General features: G+C 42.5%; 1 protein-coding gene across 1 annotated transcript in view; it reads right to left on the reverse strand.

The window, feature by feature from the left end:
• The window catches only part of ELAPOR2 (endosome-lysosome associated apoptosis and autophagy regulator family member 2), a 73,968-nt gene that overhangs the window by 10,196 nt on the left and 39,762 nt on the right, over positions 1 to 24,010 (reverse strand). Inside the window, exons 6-17 of the mRNA XM_087969193.1 lie at positions 17,549 to 17,654; positions 15,463 to 15,615; positions 13,746 to 13,834; positions 11,458 to 11,638; positions 9,693 to 9,821; positions 8,857 to 8,947; positions 7,818 to 7,920; positions 7,281 to 7,418; positions 6,127 to 6,390; positions 4,924 to 5,097; positions 3,694 to 3,883; positions 1,675 to 1,771 (exon numbers count right to left, since the gene is read on the reverse strand). Of these exons, the coding sequence (XP_087825319.1) occupies positions 1,675 to 1,771; positions 3,694 to 3,883; positions 4,924 to 5,097; positions 6,127 to 6,390; positions 7,281 to 7,418; positions 7,818 to 7,920; positions 8,857 to 8,947; positions 9,693 to 9,821; positions 11,458 to 11,638; positions 13,746 to 13,834; positions 15,463 to 15,615; positions 17,549 to 17,654 (1,715 nt within the window). The remainder of the gene's footprint in view (positions 1 to 1,674; positions 1,772 to 3,693; positions 3,884 to 4,923; positions 5,098 to 6,126; positions 6,391 to 7,280; positions 7,419 to 7,817; positions 7,921 to 8,856; positions 8,948 to 9,692; positions 9,822 to 11,457; positions 11,639 to 13,745; positions 13,835 to 15,462; positions 15,616 to 17,548; positions 17,655 to 24,010) is intronic.

A 24,010-nucleotide genomic window follows, 5' to 3' on the forward strand; every position in this document is an offset into this window, starting at 1 on the left:
TTAACAGTTCAAGTGAAAAACCTGAGCTGTTAAGGTAAAGTATTAATAATAATAATAATAATAATAATAATAATAATAATAATAATAATAATAATAATAATATTCACAGTCTGGGACTGATAAAAACTTAACAGTTCAAGTGAAAAACCTGAGCTGTTAAGGTAAAGTATTATTATTAATTATTATTATTATTATTATTATTATTATTATTATTATTATTATTATTATTATTATTATTATTATTATTATTTTCCAGTCTAGCCTACATCTTTATTTCCTTTTACGGGACTCACTAGACAAATCTAACTCTGCTTAACTTCCATGTTATTTGAGACTTGGCAGTGCACATTTAATAAATATTTCTGAAAACTTGGGGAGTGGGACCATGGAAGAAAGTTGAAGAGAGTGATTCCCCCAGTCTAATGTTCCCCTATTTGTCCATTGCGGACAGTCCTTGGTTTACGACCAAAATTGAGACCAGCATTCCCATTGCTAAGCAAGGCATTCGTTAAGTGAATGACATGGTCATTAAGAGAACCTGGCTTTCCCTACTGACTTCCAGAATGAAGGGCTCTTGGTGCTCTCTGAGCCTGGTTGTTTTCTGGCAGGTGTTTCATCACCTGAACTAGGTAACATCATCAGTGATGCATGATGTTGTACCTAGTTGGGTCATGAAATATCTGCAAGAAAACCACCAAGCTCAGAGAGCACCCGGGACCCCAGTCTGCCTTCTTTCCCTTCTCCACAAACACCTCCCCTTCTAGCACTGATGATGTTACCTAGTTGGGTCATGAAACATCTGCAAGAAAACTGTTAAGGTACTTAGATGTAAGAGCTGACCAGCAGCTGTAAGGCTGATGCAATGTAAGGCTGATGCAATAAGGATGAATCAGCAAACGTACTGCCTTTTTAAGACTAAGAATGGGTCCACAGAAGTATTTACCACTTTAAGAGTTGTCTATATAAAGGCAGCCATGAGAGGGCGTATTCTCTCTCCTTGTGTCCTGTCTTCATTGTAGAGTTCTCCATACAGAGTCAAGAAGATTGATTGCTTGCCAGGTATTTGCCTACCACATATATTTCTGTATATAACTGTCTTGTATATAAACCACTGTTAAATGACTAAGCCTCTGTGTGCTCTGTTTTGGTCCTGGGTTGTCTCACAATAGCAGTCAAGCTGCAAATGCTTTGACAAAACCCACCAAGCTTAGAGAACACTAGGGACTCCTCATTTCAATCCTGAGCTACAAATGTTCTCCTTTATTAAGACCCAGAATACTGAGTTAGACCGACAGTCCGGGTAAAGAGAAGAATGTCTTTTAATTGTGCTATCAGAGGCTTTATTTCTCCAATCATTTTGCAGAAATTAAGAAGGCAGCCGTGTGAAGAGCAAGAATAAAATTGGTTGGCCAAGAAGAAGAACTGAATCCTATGAAAAAAGGACACGAACCATATTTATAATATTACATATGATGCTAAACAGAACGTAGCCGGGGGGGGGGGAGGATAATATTACAGGAGGGTTATTAACACCCACAGTCAAAACAAATTATGGTGCCTCTTGACTATTTAATTTCGCCCTTGGTGACAATGGAAGCTTCTCCTGAATTTTCACCTCCCCTCTGCAGATTGCAAAGGAAAATGAAGAATCGAATGATTCGTTCTTCTACTTACTTGTAATAGAAATGAACATCGGGCAGCTTTGTTTCAGATGGCACAAACATTTCTGGCTTAATATTAACATTTCCCAGCGTCGTTTCAACAGTTGCTCCTGCAAAGAAGAAAAGGAAGCTATTTCTGAAAGGATTTCTAGGCGGTTGGGAGGGAGACTATATATTCCACAAAATGTTATCAGGAAGATGTTGGGCTCCAAGTTCACTAAGGAGCCCGTCAGCTCTGAACACGCCTTGCAGCAAGTCAGATTTGAAGATTTGATTTGCTACAATGCAAGTTGGTCTAAGGCCAAACCGAGATGTTTCAACGTTCGATATATTTTCTGGTTTTCTTATAAAAATCCCCAAGACTGTGTGGAAGAATTCAATGTACATGTCAAGTTCGAAGCATGCTTATGCTTTGCAACCATTGTCACTTCTCAGCTTGCCAATGACCCAAAGGGGAGGGAAGGGGGAGATGGAATGGAGGCTGCAGATGCCAAGACGAGCTGTGAGAACCAAGGACACTTTGGCAGGTATTCGCCAGAGCCAGAGACTTTTTCTCATAACAATACAATGACACGCCATGTGGACACTGGGACCTGCACTAAGAGGGGAAGGGAGAATCCTATACTTTAATTATGTGGGTTTGCACAGGGAAGAGCTAGATCTGGTTTTGCCCTCGTCACTCAATATTGCACTCAATATTGAGTGTACTCAATATTGCCCTCAATTTTGCCCTCGTCACTCAATATTTGCACTCAATATTGAGTGTACTCAATAGATTGGATTGTCTCCACTGTGCTTGCTTTGGTTGGGTTCGTCAGTTGGAACATTGATGGTACGTGCACATTTAGACTAGCCAGGAAATTGAAAAACACCCCAGAAAAAACAGTGGTGACAAACTATTTCCCTGTCCTTGCCAAGAAAAGAACATGAATATAATCACTAGGAAGGAAATTCAACTCAATCAACGCTCTGAGCAATATTTTTGTGAGCAAGTGGTAGATTATTATTTTTTTACTCAAAGAAAGGAAGACGAATGTTACTCAGTTAAACCAATTAAGCTCTGAACCTTCCCTGCACGAATCTGTAATAATACCCCTTGAGCAATGGAGGCCTAGGGATAAAGGAAGCTTTCTTTTAAAAGTAACTTGGAATCTAATTTGTTAGCAATTCAGTACAGAAAACTACCCCAAAAAATCACTCCGATATCTTAAAAGAAGGTTTTTCTTCTATCAATAAGCACAGTATTTTTATATATAATAAAATTGCAAGGCTTTAGACTTCTTTCAGGTCATTAGAGCCCCTGAACTGAGAATGGATGATGTGACCACTGATTTTAAGTACTAATACAGTAATCTATTAAAATCAGTTGGCCAGTCAAACAGAGATATTTATTAGTAGATACTCCTGTATAAAAAGCTGGGAGCACTCATGATGTTTCCTAGTTGGGTAATGAAACATCTGCAACCAAGCTTAGGGAGCACCAAGGACAATTATTATTATTATTATTATTATTATTATTATTATTATTATTATTATTATTATTATTATTATTATTATTATTATTATTATTATTATTATTATTATTATTATTTCTTCTTCTTCTTCTTCTTCTTCTTCTTCTTCTTCTTCTTCTTCTTCTTCTTCTTCTCCTCCTCCTCCTTCTCCTCCTCCTTCTCCTCCTCCTCCTCCTCTTCCTCCTTCTTCTCCTCCTCCTCCTCCCCCCTTTCTAGCACTGATGATGTTTCCTAGTTGGGTAATGAAACATCTGCAAGGAAGCTGCCAAGCCCAGACAGCACCAAGGACCCCATAATTAAACCCTGAACTATAAATATTCCCCTCTGTCAATATCATCCTTGACAGATGATAGAGACATCCCTGGTCCACGTCTTTAGACTTGCAAAAATTGCCCATTGCAAATCATCCTATTTCTACAAATCAGAGTTCTGCTGGGCTGTGTCCACATGGCATCCTATTCTGCTCTGCCTGGGCTTTAGGGCTGTTCATTCTTGCATCCCAACAAGGAGAAGATTACCAAGGAACACGTCGGCCAGGCTGTTCGACTGAAGGGCCAAAGCGGTGCGGAAGCCCTTGCTGTCCGGAGGGATGATGGTCGACTGGCAGACAAAGGCCCTCACTACGTTGGAATAATCTTCTGACTCGGCCACCATATCCTTCAGCGTGATATCCGTTATGTTGTCTGCACAGAGGGCTCTCTTTTCTCCCTGTGGAAGTTAAAAGGGGGAAAGGCCATGGGTTGGTTTGTTTCTTAACGTATGTCAAACCAGACCCAGGTTCCTCTACAATTTCATGCTAATTGGCTGACAAATTCAGGAAGCCATCTGCCAAAATGGAGCTGTAGTGACCATGAAAGGAACATGGTGATTCCTTTGAAGATAATCAAACAGCCGGGGGGAACGATGGAGGAAGGAAGGAAGGAAGGAAGGAAGGAAGGAAGGAAGGAAGGAAGGAAGGAATGAAGGAAAATGGAGAAGGAAGGAAGGAAGGAAGGAAGGAAGGAAGGAAGGAAGGAAGGAAGGAAGGAAGGAAGGAAGGAAGGAAGGAAGGAAGGAAGGAAGGAAGGAAGGAATGAAGGAAAAAGGGAAGGGACAATAAGGGAAGGGACAATAAGAAAAGGAAGGGAGGGAGGGAGGGAGGGAGGGAGGGAGGGAGGGAGGAAGGAAGGAAGGAAGGAAGGAAGGAAGGAAGGAAGGAAGGAAGGAAGGAAGGAAGGAAGGAAGGAAAACCAGAAACACAGATGGTAGAGAATTAAATGTTTCTGTGATTATCTGGTGTTTTGGTATGATCAGACTAACCACAAACCTCCCTTCCTGATGATCGAATAGCCTACGTCTTCCTAACAGGGTCACGAATCCACAAGTCGCTGTTTCATTTCCATTCTCCGATCGGCTGGAGATCCCAATAAGGTGACAAATTTTATTTAGCTGTCTGTTTCTTTGGATTTATATGCCCTACTCCAAATTGTGTGACCATGACTGCAGGCATTGGACATTGAACGAACAGCGTGGCAGGAACGCTGAAACCAAAATCAACATCACCGTGGCCTCCGGGTGGCATCCTTCAAACCCTCCTCCCGCCTTCCCAAACCTGCCTTCTCTGTTATCCGGGTTCATCTCCTGTGGGGGAAACCGGGTTTTTGGAACCTTCCTAAAGGCTAAAGACACCCCTTCCAGCTCTGACCAGATCAAATTGCCTCGGATCCCAGATAATAGTCGTTTTTAATCTTGGAAAGGCAGGCGCTTACTTGGGACCCACACAGGCTGATGTTGAAGAAATGGAAGAATTTGGTGCCTCTCGCGGTGAAGCTCGGTCCATTCATTAAGGAGCCCACCCTGCTCAGACGGCTGAAATCGTAAGCCAGGCTCCGGTTGTTCCTGACGTAGGAGAAGTGGCAGTCATTGTAGCAGGCCGAGCGGTCCTGAGGAGAGGAGAGGAGGACAAATTAGAAGGGAGCGGCTGCAGGGAAGACTACGGGAATCAAGTTAGAAACTAGGCTCAGGAGGAAAACCAGCCACCCAAATCATCATCACAACGGGGTGGATCAGAAAAGGGAGACCGACAGCTTCCAGACACTCATCAGCTGCAACTTCCAGCATCCCTTCCTTCCTGTTCCTTATGCTGGGGCTGGGTGTAGAGGGAATTGTAGCTCAGTAAGGTCTGAAAGTTCCAAATCCTGATGTTGACCAAAGAAGGGACTATTATCATCTCCATGTCTCCAGTAAAAGAATCAATCAATCAGAATAGAGCTGGAAGGGACTTTGGAGGTCTTCTAGTCCAGCTCCTGCTCAAGCAGGAGCTCCTACACCATTTCAGACCAGTGGCTGTCCAGTCTCTTCTTGAAAACCTCCATTGAGCAAGCCGTTCTACTGGGCGATTGTTCTGTTAGGAAGTTTCTCCTTATTTCTAGGTTGGTACTTTCCTTTATTAATTTTCATCCTTTGCTTCTTGTCCTGCCTTCAGGTGCTTTGGAAAATAATTTGAACCCCCTCTTCTTTGTGGCAGTCCCTTGAATACTGGAAGACCACTATCCTGTCTCATCTAGACCCTCTTTTCTCCAGACTGGCCAAACCCAATTCCTGCAGCCATTCTTCATATGTTTTAGTCTCCGGGCCTTCGATCATTGAAGAGAGATGAATGAGTTCTTGAAAGCTCCTGGCATGAGCAGGCAAAGCTTTGACAAGAAAAGAGAAAGGAAGTCGCCCCCTTCTAATCTCTGGAAAGGTGTTTTGGTTTACAACTGCTTGTCAGCTGTGTCCCCGAACTGGGCCGAACCAGTAGAACACCACCACTGGAACTAGTATGTTTGGCCAACGAAGAGAAAGCTCAGGGAGACCTGGTGATGGACCAGCATTGGAACACATCCTGGTCTATCTAGACAAGCCACTGACCGAATCCTCCATAGTCAGGCTTCTTTCAAAGCCCAAGGTTTTTGAGGGGCCCACTTTACCTGGGTGCTTTGGCTGCCAGGCCCACAAGGGACGCAGGCTCCTTCCCCGTAGGCTTGGTGGATAGAGAGGTACGTGTTGGGAGGGCACGCTTGACACTGGTTGGTTTTCTTCTCTATGTAGTGCCCAAGAGGGCACGGGATGCAGGAGGAGCCAGACTGCTCTAAACCAACGGCACAGGCCCGGCAGGAGGAGGCCACTCCGTCCACTACATTGCTCACAGTGATCGAGTAGATCTTGGCCACGTCGTTGATCAGCTTCCTGTTCTGAAAGAAACAGTCCCCCCAAAAAATAGACCACTAAGACCCATTAAATGCATCCGTTTTCTATCTTGTCTGTCATCACCATCTAAGAAATGCTACACTCAGGTATATAAAGAGCCATTTGCAACACCTCCACTTTAGTAATTGCCAAGAGAAGAGAATATTTGTAGCTGGAGGTTGAAGTCTGGGGTCCTTGGGGATCTCTGGGCTTGGTGGTTTTCTTGCAAACGGTTCGTTCTCTCACTCGGGAACATAATCAGTGCTAGAAGGGAGTGGGGTTTGCATAAAAGAGTAGGAGGAGGGGGAGGAGGCAGAAGGGGAAAGAGGAAGGGGAGAAGGAGAATGAAAAGAAGGAGAAGGAGGAAGAGAAGGAAGAGGAAAAAGAGGAAGAGGAAGAAGAGGAGGAGAATTGTGGGGTCTTTGATGGTCTCTGTTCAAAGTTACAACAGCCCTGAAAAAAGGGACTTATGACCGTGTTTCACACTTACGACCTTTGTAGCATCCCAAGGATCAGGTGATCAAAATCCAGGCACTTGGCAACTGACTCCCATTTAGGATGGTTGCAGGGTCCCAAAGTCACGTGATCCCCTTTTGGGACTTTCTGACAATCAAAATCAGGGGGCGGGGGGAGCCAGATTCACTTAAGAACCGTGGCAGGAAAGGTCGCAAAATGGGGGCAAACCTCACTTAACCAATGTCTCACATGACAGCAGAAATGTTGGGTTCCCTTGTGGTCTGAAGCCCAGGGCCACCTGGAATCGTAATGGTGCTGCTCCGGCTGTTTAGGGATTAGAATTTGCCGGCTCTTTGAAAGCTGGAAACCGAAGTTTGTCTCATAGCTTTACAAAAAAAAAGAAACCCTTCATTTTCAGTGAAAGGATTGTGAGACTCACATCTTGGCCTTGATTGGTCCTTTGGAAAGCCCAGGTGAATGTAAAGGAGGCATTCTTGGAAATGAGGTGGGTGTACGACTGCTTGCCCTTGGCCCCACTCCACGACTCCACCACATTGGTGCTCTTCTTGTTGAGGTCCTGAAAACCAATCAAAACAGACCAACAAACCATGAAGAAAGCACACGTTAGGGAACAGGACAGTTGTGATACGCTACCGGTTTGGACTGGTTTGGCCGAACCGGTAGTAAAAAAAAAAAAAAGCCAACCATCAGCTGAGAGGAGGAAAAAAATCCTCCCCCTGCTTTTCTCTTCTTTATTCAATTGGTGCTGTAGGTCTCGGACGGTGTGGGAATAGCTGCACACCGGCATTAGGCACACCCACCAAGCCACGCCCATCAAGCCACGCCCACCAAACCGGTGGTAAGACCATTTGAATCCCACCACTGGAGCAGGACTGAGGTTGTTAGATAAAGTTGGCGGGATGGGGCCAGCTGTAGCATCTCTACAGACTTCCCTCCGTGGATCCTCCTCACTTACCACCATGAAATAGAGCACGCAGTCTGCAGAGCAGATGGTCTCAAAGACGAAAGTGATGCGCCCAAGTTCTGAGCCCATCGCTCCTGTTACGGATGTGGGAGGCCTGTTCAACAGAGAGGAAGGGATGAGTTGCCAGGGGCTCCAAGTCGGCCTTCTTTCAAAATAGCTAGCTATTTCAGGTCAAAGAGACGAAAAGCCCATCTTGCTGTTCATTACCTGGCTCTTCTAAAACTCAGGGATGGATTTATTCTCATAAATTAAAAAAAGTTTAGCATCTTTAGCCTTGTTCTATTTTCCTAATATTTTTAAATTAAATGATAAAGGATCTTTATTACCTCTTCCTAAAGTTAAGATAGAACTCATGTGTGTCAAAAGACCTTGACGAAGTCCACATGTTAAAAGTTCCTAAGGTTGGACCCCTTTACTATAGAGACTGTTTATTGCCTTCAATGAACTGCCAATTTTAGTGTGTGTGTGTGTGTGTGTGTGTGTGTGTGTGTAGTCACATACAGCATGTATGCTATTTGTACTTTATCTTATTAAAACTCAGCTTCAGAAATTATGCTTCTTATTAAAGAAAAAAGCCACAATTATTTTGTTTCTCCTTGGAAACCACTTCTGAGCTTTGGTGCTTGAGGTGGAAAAAAATAAAACGTTGATTTTGGGTTTTACCGATTAGATGGGTTTGTTGTTATGGAAGTGGCTAGTTTATATTATTATGCAAAAGTAAAAAGTTGAGGTTTGATGCTACTATCTTATCCTACTGCACCAAAGGGAGTCAGAATTTCAATGCCTTTCTTTCTTTTTTTCCCCTTTTTCCTACACTTATCCCTCCCCTACTTTCCTACTGTTTGTATAATAAAATAACAACATATTTGAAAAGAAATTATGCTTCTTAACGCACAAACAAAGCAGATTGTGAGAAGGACGCCCACTGCATCTCCTCCAGGTTTGCCCTCCAGGCTCCATTTGAGAGCCTGCTAAAGGACCAGAGCATAATCCCCTTGCCAGACCCATCAGAAATTACTCTACTCCTTACTTAAATCCTGGTACGTGGAGGTTCACAATGAGATAGTCGTTATCTGTGCCTCCTGCCCCGCTCCGGATGTGGTCACCGGCAACTTCCCAGCCTGAAAAAGGAAAGTCCCATCTATAGATAGACCGTCTGTAATTTTGAAAATGTTAACCCATCTTCCCTAAATCCAATCACTTTGGTTTACACACACACACACACACACACACACACACACACCTTGCCCATGGGTACAGAAACTACAGCTTGCTATGGTAGCCTTCAAGGAACATGGACCAATGGTTATGAAGAGGTATCACTGATCATGCAAATGTTCCCACTTGCCAGAGGTCCAAGCGGAGGCCATCTCCAAGTTTCTGGCCACCCAAAGGGCCACAGGAGACAACTCAAAGATGCCGTGAGCCCCCAGGATGGATGTAGTAAATTTATGGGAATTGTTGTGGGCTTTTTAAGAGAAGAAATGGGACCTTGGAGTCTCCGAGAGGCACAGCAGGCCCATTTCTCACCTTAAAAGCAAAGGCTGCATCTTGGACCTAACATTCTCCTCTGCCAGGGACGGCTGAGATCCTTAGAAGGACATTCTTCCTTTTCTCTTGGTTGGAGGTGCTTTTCCTCAGCACGCAGCTGACCCCTGGGTGAAGGTTAAAGCTTAGGAGAAAATGCTCTTCAATCTATGAGAACAGCTAAATCCTGATCTCCCATTCAGATAAAAGCACAGCGTAAGTTATTGATGCTGTAGGAAACACCGTGCTTGGTTGGATCCTTGCTCACCCAACGTCTCTTTCAGGGTCTGAAGCAACACGAAGGGAGAGATGGGAAACGTAATATAAAGACCAGCTCACCATTCATCCCATCGCATTTGGAGTTCCCAACGTTGAAGCAGGAAGTCTTCATGTTGAGAGGCAACATATTCCACCACTTATATTCCAGTCCAAGCACTGGCTCGGTGCCAGCAGGACAGGCCTGGCACTCTAAAGAAGGAGGAGACGAGAATTAAGTTACTCCTGCTATGGCCTGTCAGCTGCCGGCCCTCCAGCAGCCGAGTCAGAGGAGGGGGAAGGAGGCATGGGAGTCAGGGTCAGCACCAGGGCAACCTGAGGGCTCTGAGGGAGAAGAGGGAATGGAGGTGTGTGTGTGTGTGTGTGTGTGAGAGAGAGAGAGAGAGAGAGGCAGGGAGGCAAGAGTCAACAGCCCCCAGGTCTGGAGGTGGCTGATGAGGAAGAGGAGAAACAGCTGGGACCAGTGCCTGATACATGGATGCGCAGAAGGCAGAGGAGAGGAGAGCAGTGGAAATCTATGGGCCGGTCCTTGGGACGGAAGAGCCACCACTGCTAGCGAGCCCCACCCAGGCTCTGGGGATAAAAGACAGGAGGCGGAGATGAATAGATGAACTATTCCTCTTCCGGCCAGAGAGACTTGTTAGCCTGCAGTGAGAGAGAAACTTTTTGTCGGGGCTGCCAGCGTTCCTAATAAAGGAATCCTTAGAGTTCACGTCAGAGGGTTTCTCATGTTTGGGGAGCTGGGTCAGAACAATTCCCCCCCAAAAAAAACTATTGATTTTTTTTAAAAAAAAAAACTGTTTTATTAAGCACTGTAAGAACAAAAACAGCCCCACCCCAGTCTAAATGCCTTGGATGTGAAGATTCCCATAGAGAGAGAATCCAAAATTTGGTGATCTCAACCGTGGAGTCCAAGCTCTGTCCTTTTTTTTTTTACACAAGCCCTACAGATCACGTGGTTGTGGGTGGCATCTTGACACAGACCTTCGTGGATGAACCTGCTTGGGTTATTCAGGCCAGCTACCTTTCAGTTAACACAGCATTCTTCATCTCGGAAAGCGTGATGTTTCCCTTGCATGAGGGCCTTGTAATACTCAGTAGACACACTGGATCAGAAAGTACCCTACTACGTTATTCTGCCTTAGATGATCGAAAGGAAGTTGACGCTAAAGAGAGCCTCCTGTGCTTAAAGGCCAGAGAAAGATACTTAAGAATAGAATAGAATAGAATAGAATAGAATAGAATAGAATAGAATAGAATAGAATAGAATAGAATAGAATAGAATAGAATAGAATGGAATGGAATGGAATGGAATGGAATGGAATGGAATGGAATGGAATGGAATGGAATAGGAAGAGGAAGAGGAAGAGGAAGAGGAAGAGGAATAGAATAGGAAGAGGAAGAGGAATAGGAACAGAATAGGAATAGGAATAGGAATAGGAATAGAATCTGGAAGGGACCTTGGAGATCTTCTAGTCCAACTCTCTGCCTAGGCAGGAAACCCTACATCACTTCAGAAGGACCCACCCTAATGAATCAATCACTTAAAAATGGAAGCGAGAAGTTTGTGTCTTCAGACATGCGGGGTTCTGTCAGTGTATCCTTACAATAAAGTCCAACTAATTCATCCCGTCTAGTTTCCTGTCTGCTTTGCCCCTGATTCAATGAGCTTTCCCGCTTTTGAGAGGCACAAGATCCTTCAAGATCCGTGTTGTATATCACAGTCTGAGTTCACAGAGGACGCGTGGCTGCCACCAACACAACCTCAAGTGAAAGCGAGGGTTTCTATTGCTAATCCAGAGTTCCCATCCCGGTCAGTTTCTCATACCCTGGTTTCCATTAGAAAACATCCCCGATGGGCACGGAGCGCAGAAAGACGAGCCGTTGTTGTAGAAACCAGGGTTGCAAGGCGGGCATCCTTTCTTCTCTCCCGAAGGAGGGAGCTTCGCCGCTTCGGAGACATCCTCTTGGCAGATCTTGGGCTCCACCCATTTGTACATGATCTGGGTCTGAAAACGAGAAGACACAAAAAGAAAGAGAGAGGCTTTGAGAAAGAGGGACAGCCAGGGAAGGAAGCCACCGACAGGGTTCCAAGCCACGTCCCCGTAGCAAACAAAACTCCGAGGCAGGTATATTCCTCAAAGAATAAATACGTCATATTGGCACAGGCTGGTGAAAACCGACGCTGAATATTCCCACGGTTTTCACCTAATTAAAAGTAAACATTTTGTCACTTTCTCAAAGCAACCAGTCACACAGGCCAATCAAGACGCCGTCCAGTTGCTAGGTGACTCCAGTCCCCTCCTTCCGAGCAGCTGCAGGGATATCTTTGGTTCCCAAGAGAAAGTATTTTGTTTTGGCTACAACACCCTCAACTATCTCTATTCCCCCCTCCTCCCTGCCCTTCGTCTCCAATGTGCCAGCATGGAAGCCTCAAAATGGCCTCAGTCAGGCCAGCTTCAGGGTTGACAGCAACCCAACAGGAGCTGGAAGTCAAGCGTAGGCCTGGAGAAGATCCGATGAAGTGAGCGACTGAGGCAAATGCAACATGAATTCAATGTCACTATCAAGATATCCAAGATAGGCCAACTGCTGCTAAAGAAGTGTCTGGATGTGGGAACATTCATGCAAAATGTTTACCCGGTTTCTGTTGGATAAATTCATGTCGTTCAATGTTTATAGTCAACATTTGATGGGAGAGTGGAAACTTTTCTTCTGCACAGCCACCAAAACCAGAGCAGGAAGGGGAAATGGAGTGAGTAAGGATTAGCTTACAGCATTGTTAGGGATAACATTGTTTTACCCTAACTGTTTTGGGTAAAGATAATAAAATGATGAATCATGGTTTGTCAGATAAAGTGTATGTGACTTTAAGCTAAAGGAATGTAATTAAGGGTGCAGCTGTAAAAGTACTATATAAGCAGCAAGGCACTCTCTGGCTCTTACTGGCTGGCTTATTGAAGACTGCGTTCTTGCTGGATCGGGGAGGAGAAGAAGTGTTGGATTACTTTGAAGATATTTCTCAACGGAGAGAAGATAAGTTTGGACAGATTTATTATATGTGTACTGACACTGGCTATTCGACACGGACTTTGCAATTAGAGTATCCTCGACAAGACTTGACTGAATTTGGTATATGACTAATGGACCGTTACATTTGACTATGCTATAATTCTTAAATGGAATAAACAATATTTTTGATAGCACAAAGCGTATCTGTATTTTTACTGCGTGTTAACTAGAAAACTTATCTCACACATTTACCTGTCTTCCTATCTGACTTCGCTGTACATTCTGTTTTAGTTTGTTTTCCTTAACACCCGTTGGGGAATCCAGGCTTAACAAGCATGCTTGAAAAGGTACCACCATGGCAAGGGCTGAACATCTTTGGAAGCCTGACTCTGAACTATTGGTGCATTACTTGAAAAATCAAGAATTGTGGGCTCCTCGGGGCTCTCTGAGCTTGGTGGTTTTCTTGCAGACATTTCATGACCCAACTAAGTAACATCTTCAGTGCTAGAAGGGAGGGGGGGTTTGCAGGGAGGAGAAGAAGGGAGGAGAAGGAGGAGGAGGAGGGTAGGAGGAGGAGAACTCTGGGGTCCTTGGTGCTCTCTGAGCTCCACTGTTTTCTTGGAGACATTTCATATCCCAACTAGGTAACATAATCAGTGCTAGAAGGGAGTGGGGTTTGGTCCTATCTAACACTTAAAAGGTTACGTAGTTGGGTCATGAAACGTCTGCAAAAGAACAGCCAAGCTCAGAGACCACCAAGGACCCCACTGTCCAACCCTGAGCTACAAATGTTCCCTTCTATAGGAAGCATCAGGAATGAGCAGTCAGGTCAGGCATGGATCGGTTTCCTGCCTTGACTTTCGAAACTGGACCCGTGTACCTACAAGGCGTTTGAGAGCATCTCACTCTTGTGCAGGACACACGCAGAGTTCAGCCCAGCCGAAAGACTTTTCCATGCAGGAGCCGATCCCTGGTGAAAGGAGGATCAGCCTTCGGAGGCTCCTGAGTGAAGGCTTCTGACGTGTGACTCACTGCGGTGCCCCCATTTTAAATAGTCGGGGGGAAGATTTGAGGATTGGGAGCAGGGGAAGGGATGCCACTCACTTTTCCTTCCCAATCACACGGAGTGTGGATTTGGAAAAAGTCCTTGCTGGAGCAGGGCAGGCGTTCCAGACACCGGCCTGATCCTTCATCTGAAAGTAAAAGACAGGAAGCGTAAGAAACACCTTGCCTGGCCCGAAATGCTGCAGGCGGGGCTTTCTCATCCGTTGGGGGAGAAGCAAGAGACAGAATGACGGAGCTGGGAGGGACCTCGGAGGTCTTCTAGACCAACCCCCTGCTCAAACAGGAGACCCTATTCCATTCTAGACAAGTGGTTGTCCAATTTCTTCTTGAAAACCTCTCGTGGTGGAGCAGCTGCAACTTCTAGAGGCAAGCTGTTCCACTGGTTAATTGTTCGCACTGCTGAGAAGTTTATCTTTATTTCTGGGCTGCTTCTCTTTATCTGCTAGTTTAGTTACAATAAATCTGGAAAGCAGATTCTCTTTAACAACCTCTCAAGGCAACTTTATTTATGAAGAGAAGGATGACTTAGAAATAACGGGATGGGGGAATTCTGACGGTGAGAATAATTCACAGAATAATCTCCTTGATCTTCCATTAGGCGCAGTTTCTGTCCCAGTTGGTGTCAGGCTACTTAAAGTCCCCCACTGCTATTGTGTTGGGTGCTTCCTACATAACCTAGTTAACTGACTAGCAAGAGGTTCATCTATTCTGTATGGTCTGGGTGACCTGTAATATACACCTATGGCAACGTTATTCTTTTTAAAAACTTTTATATTAACCCAAAGGCATTCAAGATGGTTCTAAGAGTTGTTCTGCTATATTTCTGCAGAGATGCAGTTATTTCTTATATCCTCTTTTATTAGGTCTGCTTCTTTTAAACAATTGAAACCCCTCTAGGCGTGTATTCCATTCTTGGGTTTCATCCCACCAAGTAACGGCATTCATATCATATTTGCCTGATTAATCCATGGAGTAGCTTGCCTCCCAGAGTGGTGGGTGCCCCATGACTGGAGGTTTTCCAAAATAGACTGGGCCACCGTTTGGCTGAGATACTAATAAGGTTCCTGCTGTCAGGGTTCCGCCAATTGCCCTAATTAAATCATGAACCTTGAGCCAAGCTTCAAAAGAATTCAAAAGATTTATTCGGAGCAACGTGTCAGCATTATCCCAGTTAAAGCCACCTCGGTGTGATTTATTGTCACCTGTGACCCTGTTTCCCCCCTCCCCCCAGGTGTATCAGATTCTCCAATGAAGCACCTTCACGGGCTGGGTGTCATCCATCACATTCTCCAATGAAGGGTTTTCAGGGGCAGAAGATCCGGTAGCCTAGCTACAATCTTTGTAAGATAAGCATGGAATGTACTTCTGGTTTTAAATTGCCGTACTGCTCCTTTAGATTTCCCCCTCCCTTGTTTATGGCAATTCGAAAACAGGCATAGGAATGTTTTACGAGTTGACACCTGCCTTGAGCTGGGAGTTGGACTACAAGACCTCTGGGGTCCCTTCCAACTCTTATCATTCTATGCTCTATGATGCCATTTCATTCATGCAAATTTCTGAACATGCAACATTAATGCCCTTTCTTATTTAATATCACATCGCAAAGGCCTCCATGCTTAGAAAAGGCTTCTCTGGCTGGCTATGAGTTCTCAGTGCTGCCTTCATAAAAAAATGGATCTCTAATCTTCAAATCCCCCTGAGATCTTTTTTAGCTTTGAGGGGAACATCCAGTTCTCCTCGGAGAAGGGAAGAGTACCTGAATAATGTGTGGCTTCTGGACACTTGGTGCATTCCTTGGCCCCTTTTTCTGAGTAGGTGTTTCTTGGACAGATTTCACAGAGGGAGGAACCTGATTTGTTGCTAAAAGTGCCCGGCTTGCAGGGAAAACATTCAGATGTGTAGGCCACCCCTGCAAAACAAGAAGAGTGGAAAAAGAAAGTACACAACCACCCAGAAGTAGGCTTCAGTGGCAATAATGGAGGGGTGTGTGTGTGTATGCATATATGAGGTTATTTTGGAGTGCATAATGCTGGATTGGAGCAAGATTATCTGGGTTTCAATCCCTGTTTAGCTACAAAATTCATACAAAATTCAAAATTCTATTTACCTAGAACAGGGGTCTCCAAACTTGGCAACTTTAAGACTTGTGGACTTCCAACTCCTAGAATTCTCCAGCCAGCATAGTTTGTGGCCTTCAACTCCCAGAATTCTTTAAGTTGCCAAGTTTGGAGTCCCCTGACCTAGAACTTTGTTGGATTAGCTAGAGGCCTCTTTATATTCTAAAAAGCGGAGGATGTATTTAAAAACTTAACCCAAATAGCAGATCTGCTTTATTTTAAAAGCTTCAAGCATGCTATTAAACGAAAGTGCTCCCTTTTCTTAAAATGACAGCCAAAGAATAAAACTCTATGAATTCCTTTGACACCTAGGGATGCATGTCTTCTGCACTCAATGTCAACTTTCATTCAAAAGTTTGGCGAGAGATTTTAAAAAGGGATTGAGGTGGGAAGAAGGGAAATTCCTGGGAGATAGGCATGTAGAAAGGGCCACTTATCTCTTCGATGGGAGCAAAACGTGTGCATCTCCCAAAATATCTTGGGGGGGGGAAATCCTTGGTGTAATCCATTTCCTAGGTTGCAATCAACTCATTTGCAGATCACTCCCATCATTCTAATAATAAAATATACACAACTTACAAAATTTGCATTATTTAAAAACTATAACTCTTTTCCCACCCAATGCATTTTTTCTTGTTGTTGTTCTACAAAAAGAGCGACCATTTTGCTTAATGATATTATTCTATCTATTGTTCTATAAATCACGAGTTGACTTCATATGAATTTTAGTTTTTCACTCGCCTGAATTCTTAATCAAGCTACTATTTTCCCTGTGGATTCAGTCCTATCCAGCAGGTGTCACTGTTTTCCTAGTAACTAACTCACCCGCCAAACTGCTATACTACTTTTTAAAAAATGCCACTGCAAAAATTTCTTTATATTCCCTATTTCTTAGCCTCCCATCTCCCTCAGAGAGATGTAAGAATGGGAAAGTAAGAATAAGAAATCAAAAATCAGAAACTTCGCATTTTCCTGTTAAGTTAACTCCTATACATCCCCCATTCCAGCTGCAAAAATAAAGGTTACCACAAGCTGATCTTAATTCCTGGAGTCTGCATGAACCTATCAATATTGTTTGCCTGGCCACAGGACAGAAATAGCCAGTTCCTTTTTCCAGGATTATTTTTTAAAATTATTACTATTTTTACTTTTTTTAAAGAATTCATTTTCAACTTGGGGATTTCCTCTTGGTGTCCCATCCATCAGCCATGCAGCTGACCAGCTAAGCTGAGCCTGGTGAAAATTAATGCCTTTGGATAAAAAGAATTACGCTGAAAAAGTGCCACTCAATTCCTCCTGAATTTTTTGCATTTTGATTTAATCCTCTCTCCCTGGTTATTTTATTTTATTTTTTCCTGCCATTGGCTTTCCTTGAAGGAATGCTTTTTTTAGAATCAAGGTGTTTTTATGACCGGTTTTGCATGATTAGTCTTTTGATTATTATTTGATTATTTTTTTAAAAGAAAAACAGAATGGAACTCATTTAAGTACCTAAAAGTACAAGAGCTGTTACTATAAGACAAGGATCTTCAAACTTGGCAAGTTTAAGACGTGTACACTTCCCACTCTCAGAATTCCTGAGCTAACCTGACTGGAGGAGGAATTCTGGCAGTTGAAGTCCACAAGTCTCAACGCTGCCAAGTTTGAAGGCCCTTGCTATAAGACAAGAGTGTTCCTTGCAATGAAAACAAAATTGTCTTATGGATGCACTGAAAATGGTCACACCTTCAATTGTGATGTTTTTCACAAGGATGGGCTTGACCACCTGCGACCCCATCAATATCCCCGTTGTTCTCCAGTACAAGATATTTGTTCCTGATTTCAGGGTTACCTGGGAAGAAAGGAATAACAGCATTAGTACTCCAGACTCACTTCAAAGACACTTTATAACAATATACCAGATTCACTTTGACACAAACTAAGCATAGCACAAGAGAAAGAAGTCGATCAATCACAATAGAGTGGGAAACAGTGGTGGAATTCAGCCGGTTCGCACTGGTTTGGGAGAACCGGCTGTTAACTTTCTGAGCAGTTTGTTGAACTGGTTGTTGGAAGAAATCATTAGGGCAGAAAACCAGTGGTTAAATTATTTCAATCCCACCACTGGCTGGACGACACCTTGGAGGTCTTCTATCCAACCCCCTGTTCAAGCAGGAGACCCTACACCAGAGGTCTCCAAACTTGTCAACTTTAAGATTTGTGGACTTCAACTCCCAGAAGTTGGCTGGAGAATTTTGGGAGTTGAAGTCTACAAGTCTTAAAGTTGCCAACGGTTGCCAACGTTTTATATATGGTATATATATATATGGTATATATATATATATATATGTATGGTGTTCGGCTTGGTTCGGGTATTTTCCCACGTCATTGTAGTTCTTTTAAAGTTGTAGCAACGTTTCAGCAGAATCTCATCTGCCATCATCAGGCTTCTGTATTGTGTCCGTCTGTGGGTCAGACTTTTACAGTGGTTTCAGATTTAAATTTGGGGCAGCCTATTGCTGTGCCAGAATGGTTTTTTCTTCATCCTGATTGGTTGGGAGTCTTGGTCTGTGTTTATTGGTCTCGGAGTTTGCTGTGTTCTGCTTGATGGGTGTTTCTGATATCTTCTGTCTGTTTTTTGAACTATGCACCCTGACTAAAGTACTGACAGCCAACGGCTTCCACAAAAGCAAAATCACCAGCTTGATCCACAAAAACACACTGAAACATAATAGAGACCCAGAAGATGAACAGACCTATGGAACAGCTGTCCTGCCCTACATAAGAGGTACTACAGACAAAATTAGTAAGGTACTACACAGACATCACATCAGGACTGCCTTCAAAACAGACAGAAAAATAGCAGCCATCCTTAGCAACCCCAAAGATAAAATTGACCTGGAAAACCAAGGCGTATACGAAGTCCCCTGTGCATCATGCCCGGCCACATACATTGGACAGACCAATAGAAGAATAAGTACCCGCCTGGATGAACACAAAAATGCAGTCAAAAAGCTGGAACACACTTCCTCACTAGTCCAACACATGGAAGCTACAGGTCATAGCATCAACTTCAATGGCACCAAAACCCTGGCCACTATGGAAAACCCTAGCCACAGAGTCATCAGAGAAGCCATAGAGATTGAAAAAGACCAGAAAGCATGAACAGAAGAGATGATTCCACCAGGCTGTCAATCATTTGGAAGCCTGCACTCACAAACAAAAAAATCTCCACACCACAAGCCAGGCAAACACCTGGGCACAAACAGATCCCCCTGATACCTCCAGCTCAAACACACCCCAACCAGGCACCCAGATGAAACCCAGCTTCCTAACTAATGATAGCCGTCCATTTACCCGAAGCCAAGCTGCACTAAAGACCTCCATTAAAGTAACACAATGCTGCCAGCCAATCAAGATACAAAAAGAGCCAAAAAACAGACAGAAGATATCAGAAACACCCATCAAGCAGAACACAGCAAACTCCGAGACCAATAAACACAGACCAAGACTCCCAACCAATCAGGATGAAGAAAAAACCATTCTGGCACAGCAATAGGCTGCCCCAAATTTAAATCTGAAACCACTGTAAAAGTCTGACCCACAGACGGACACAATACAGAAGCCTGATGATGGCAGATGAGATTCTGCTGAAACGTTGCTACAACTTTAAAAGAACTACAATGACGTGGGAAAATACCCGAACCAAGCCGAACACCATACATGTAAGTACCCGAAAACTTAAGAAAACATATATATATATATATATATATATATATATATATATATATATATATATATATATATATATATATACACACACACACACACACACACACACACACACACACATATACATATACATACATATATACATATATACATATATACATATATACATATACATATACATATACATACATACATACATATATACATACATATATATATATATATATATATATATATATATATATATATATATATATATATATATATGGTATACGGTATACAGTATATGGTATATATATGGTATATGTTATATATATATATATATATATATATATATATATATATATATATATATATATATATATATATATATATATGGTATTCAGCTTTGTTCAGGTATTTTCCCACATCATTAGAGTTGTGCTTTTAAAGTTGTAGCAACGTTTCGGCAGAATCTCATCTGCCATCATCAGGCTTCTGTATTGTGTTCGTCTGTGATGTTGGCAGATGAGATTCTGCTGAAACGTTGCTACAACTTTATTTATTTTTTTAAGCAAATTTTATTAATTTCAAAGACAAACAAATCATCATCAACTATTACATATTTGAACCTTTTTCCATTATAAATTTTACAAGTCAGATAAAACCTTATTTTATACAATACAATTCTATTTTAAGCCATTTCCATATGAGCATAAAAATACCTCTTATCCAATTTCTCTTTACTTCTCTTTACTCTTATTCAATTTCACTATTATTATTTCATCTATTTCTTTCTGACTTGATTACCATTATTCTCATTCTGTATTTCTACAAGGTTTTATTAATACTCTCAAAAACATTACCTATTTTGTTTACCATTCTATATCTTCTATATAAACTTCTCCACACATTTCACTCTTCATAATTCTATCTTATTTAATCCATCTTAATTTAAATCATTATATTTGTATCTTTTGCCCATTCTTTATTATCCCTCTATCTCATTCCTTATAATGAAAAAAAAAAAAGAATTTCTCCTGAAATCACTAATCAGAGTATGATGCCTTTCTATCCTCCCCCTAAATTAATTAGATTAACATTTAAAATAACACCTAATACCCAATCTGATTCTGCTTGGTACATTCTGTCTACTAATTTTTTTCTTTTAATAACAATAAAAACAGAGTAATAAATCCAAAATGATTAAATACATAGTTAAGTAATAAATCTAAATATTAAATCTTATAACATTCCCATTGCCTTTCCCTTTAATATTTTATTACATTTTAAAATCAATCATTATTAAACATTTCAACATTTTAATTGAGTTGTGCTCAATTAAACTCTTAAGCCATTCTAATTTTCTATTTCTAATACAGATGTTACAATACCATCTTATGTACCTTGCAAAATCTTTTTTAAGGAAATTGTACTTTACCCTTTGTCCCTAAAAAAATTCCTCTTTTCCCATCTAATTTCAAAACTTTGTGGCTTTTCTCCGCCTTTCCCCTTTCTTTCTTCCCCCACCAAATCTTCCTACCCCCCCTTCTTCTAGCCTCTGCCTTGCTGGCATCCCTTCTCTGTTGTGTTCCCTTTTTCTTTTGTTTACTATCATTATATTTATTTTGCATCTTATTTTTCTCTTTCTTAAATGTTTTTTTTAGATCTTAAGTCCTTCATTTTCCTCACTTTCTTCCTTCCTTCTTTCTTAGTTAAATTTTGGAATTCATTAAAGATGGCGTCTTTGTCTTCTTCTTGTTGTTGTTCTTCTGCCTCCATCTGTTGTATTGTTTGTTGATAGTTAACCAGCGCCATTTCTAAAAATAGGAAGGCTTTTTCCATACCATCTTTACCGGCTGCTTTTGTTTGCTCATATTCTTCCCTCAGTTCCTCAAAAGAAAAAGCCACTATAGATCCCTTCTTTTCTTTTTCCCCTCTTTCTTCTTACACCAACCAAGACATTTCAAAAAAAAGTAAAACAATCCCAAAATCCACAATCCTCAATCAATCCAAGCCAAGACAAAATTCTCCCTTTCTCTTCCAGGGGTAGTATCAGACAAAAGAAAAAAGAAAGTCCAAATCTGTATTTTGAAGCCTTATTGGAGTTATATTTCTGTCTTCAAATCCTTAAGGCATCTCCTCCAACAAAATCAAACCAGATGAATATATTTTTTGTCCTCTCCCTTCCGACTTATCCCATAAAGCTAGTTTTACCTGAAAAAAACAGGTTTCTCAATATCCACTTATTAATTCCGTCGGGAGGGAGAATAAACTTTCCTTTCAGCACCTCAAAATTGCTGCTTATTTTCTCTTGTGGAAAGAATCATCCAAAAAGCCATCATTTCCAGGAATTATATTAAATGTATCTTAGAGTCCTGGATCAACCAAGAAAACTTTCACTCTCAAAAGCTTTCTCCTCTTCCTCCTGCGCATACTTGCCCAGCTGTCGGCTTCTTTGTGGCGGCCATTGCGGACCGCCGCTGCACCGTCTTGGGAAAAGGGGTTCTGTCGGCCGGGAGGGGGTCTGCAACACCCCAAACCCCTCTCCGAATCCCCTATCTTCAGCTACCCCTGCAGGGTAGCCTAGCTCCGGACCCGTCCGGATCGGAGCACCAAAAGCGGCTAGCGCGGCAGGGATCGCTCAGAGTCGCAAATCCCTGCCGCTCGCGAAGCCGACAAACCGGAAGTCCTAAACGTTGCTACAACTTTAAAAGCACAACTATAATGACGTGGGAAAATACCCGAACAAAGCTGAATACCATACATGTAAGTACCCATGAAAACTTAACAAAACATATATATGTGTGTGTGTGTGTGTGTGTATGTATATATGTGTGTATATATGTGTGTGTGTGTGTGTGTGTGTGTGTGTGTGTGTGTGTGTGTGTGTGATATATATATATATATATATATATATATATATATATATATATATATATATATGTTCTGTCTCACCTTTCTTCTTTCTCAAAAGATGAAAGAATACAAACTCACACAAACACAGGCAGGCAAGCTGGCTCGGACTTCACAGAGTTAATTCTTTGGAACTGATAATGTCCTTGGCATTCCAACATGCTCTGCCTGCCAAGTCCGAACTGATAACAAGTAAAAAGCTACTCCCAGAAAATTACAAGGCAGACCACAAAATCATTCACAAAGAAAACCTGAAGTAAGATTAAACTTTGTCCCGTACAAAGTTCCAGCCGACAACACACCCACTTTTATCCCCTGTGGGGTGTGGCTTAATGACTCAGCTCACTCTCTGACCCTCCCACGCCTCCTACGTTGCTGCTCACATTTCTCCCTATGACGCTGCTTAAGATCAAGCCAACATTCTTCCTCTTGACTCCCTGACAGGGGATGCTCCGATATGCCCTCCTCCTCCTGATTAATCTCAGGCTGTTCCTCTCGGTTGTCTGATGAAACCTGAGGCATTATCAGGGAGGAAGGCATTGCCAGAGAGGAAGGTCCTGGGGAGGAAGGCATTCCCAGTTCCTCCTCCTCATCTTCCGAGTCCTCTTCCTCTGACAGCACAGGCTCGGGAATCGGAGCCACAACATATGTGTGTGTGTGTGTGTGTGTATGTATGTATGTATGATTATGTATATGTGTGTGTATATATATATATATATATACATATACATATACATATATATATATATATATATATATATGTGTGTGTGTGTGTGTGTGTGTGTGTGTGTGTTTTCTGAGGTTCTCGCGGGTATTTGTATGTGGATCTTTGGTTATTCGGATTCTCTCCCGCGTAAGATTCAAAGTATCTAGGCAACGTTTCGGCGAGGTCCCACTCGCCATCTTCAGGCTGGTGCTTCCGGCTTAGTGCCAGTGCAAGCAGTGTGTGACTGGAGCTGCCATCTCTCTATATATACAAGTGGTGGGGGATGGTGTGCTGGGCTGGTTGGCTGTGCTGCAGCCTCTTGATTGGTTGATGGAGTTGATGTTGGTATAATGGGCTGTGTAATGGCCTTTTGTTGTAGAGATATCCTGGATCTTGTGCTGTCATCTCCTGGGTCGTTAGCCTCTTGTGTTTTAACGGCTTGGGTAATGGGTTGTGTGATGGGCTTGTGAGTTCTTTTGTTGTGGTATCCTGGGTCTTGCGTTGTAATCTCCTGGGTCGTTTGTGTTTTGATCTCTTTTGATTAGCCTCCTGTGTAGTAACAGCTTGGGTAATGGGTTGTGTGATGACCTTGTGAGATTTATTGCTGTGGTATCCTTGGTCTTGTGCTGTGATATCCTGGGTCATTTGCTGTGTTGTGACTTCTTGAGTTCTTGAGGTGTAATTTCTTGAGTTTTCTGATGTGATGTCCTGAGCGGGTGGCTGTGATGTAGCATTTTGGGTTTTTAATATGGCTTTGAGTTTGGGGTCTGGGTCTGTGTTCGTTTGGCTTGAGTTCGTGGTCGTGCCACATCTTCATGGTGGGGGTCAGTTAAGCTTCATGTATGGTTTAGAGGAGTTTGAAGTGGGTAGTGATG

This window comes from Notechis scutatus, chromosome 6, assembly GCF_049901735.1.
Source record: "Notechis scutatus isolate UNSWTSFEM ecotype Mainland chromosome 6, rNotScu1.2, whole genome shotgun sequence".
Taxonomy (NCBI): domain Eukaryota; kingdom Metazoa; phylum Chordata; class Lepidosauria; order Squamata; family Elapidae; genus Notechis; species Notechis scutatus.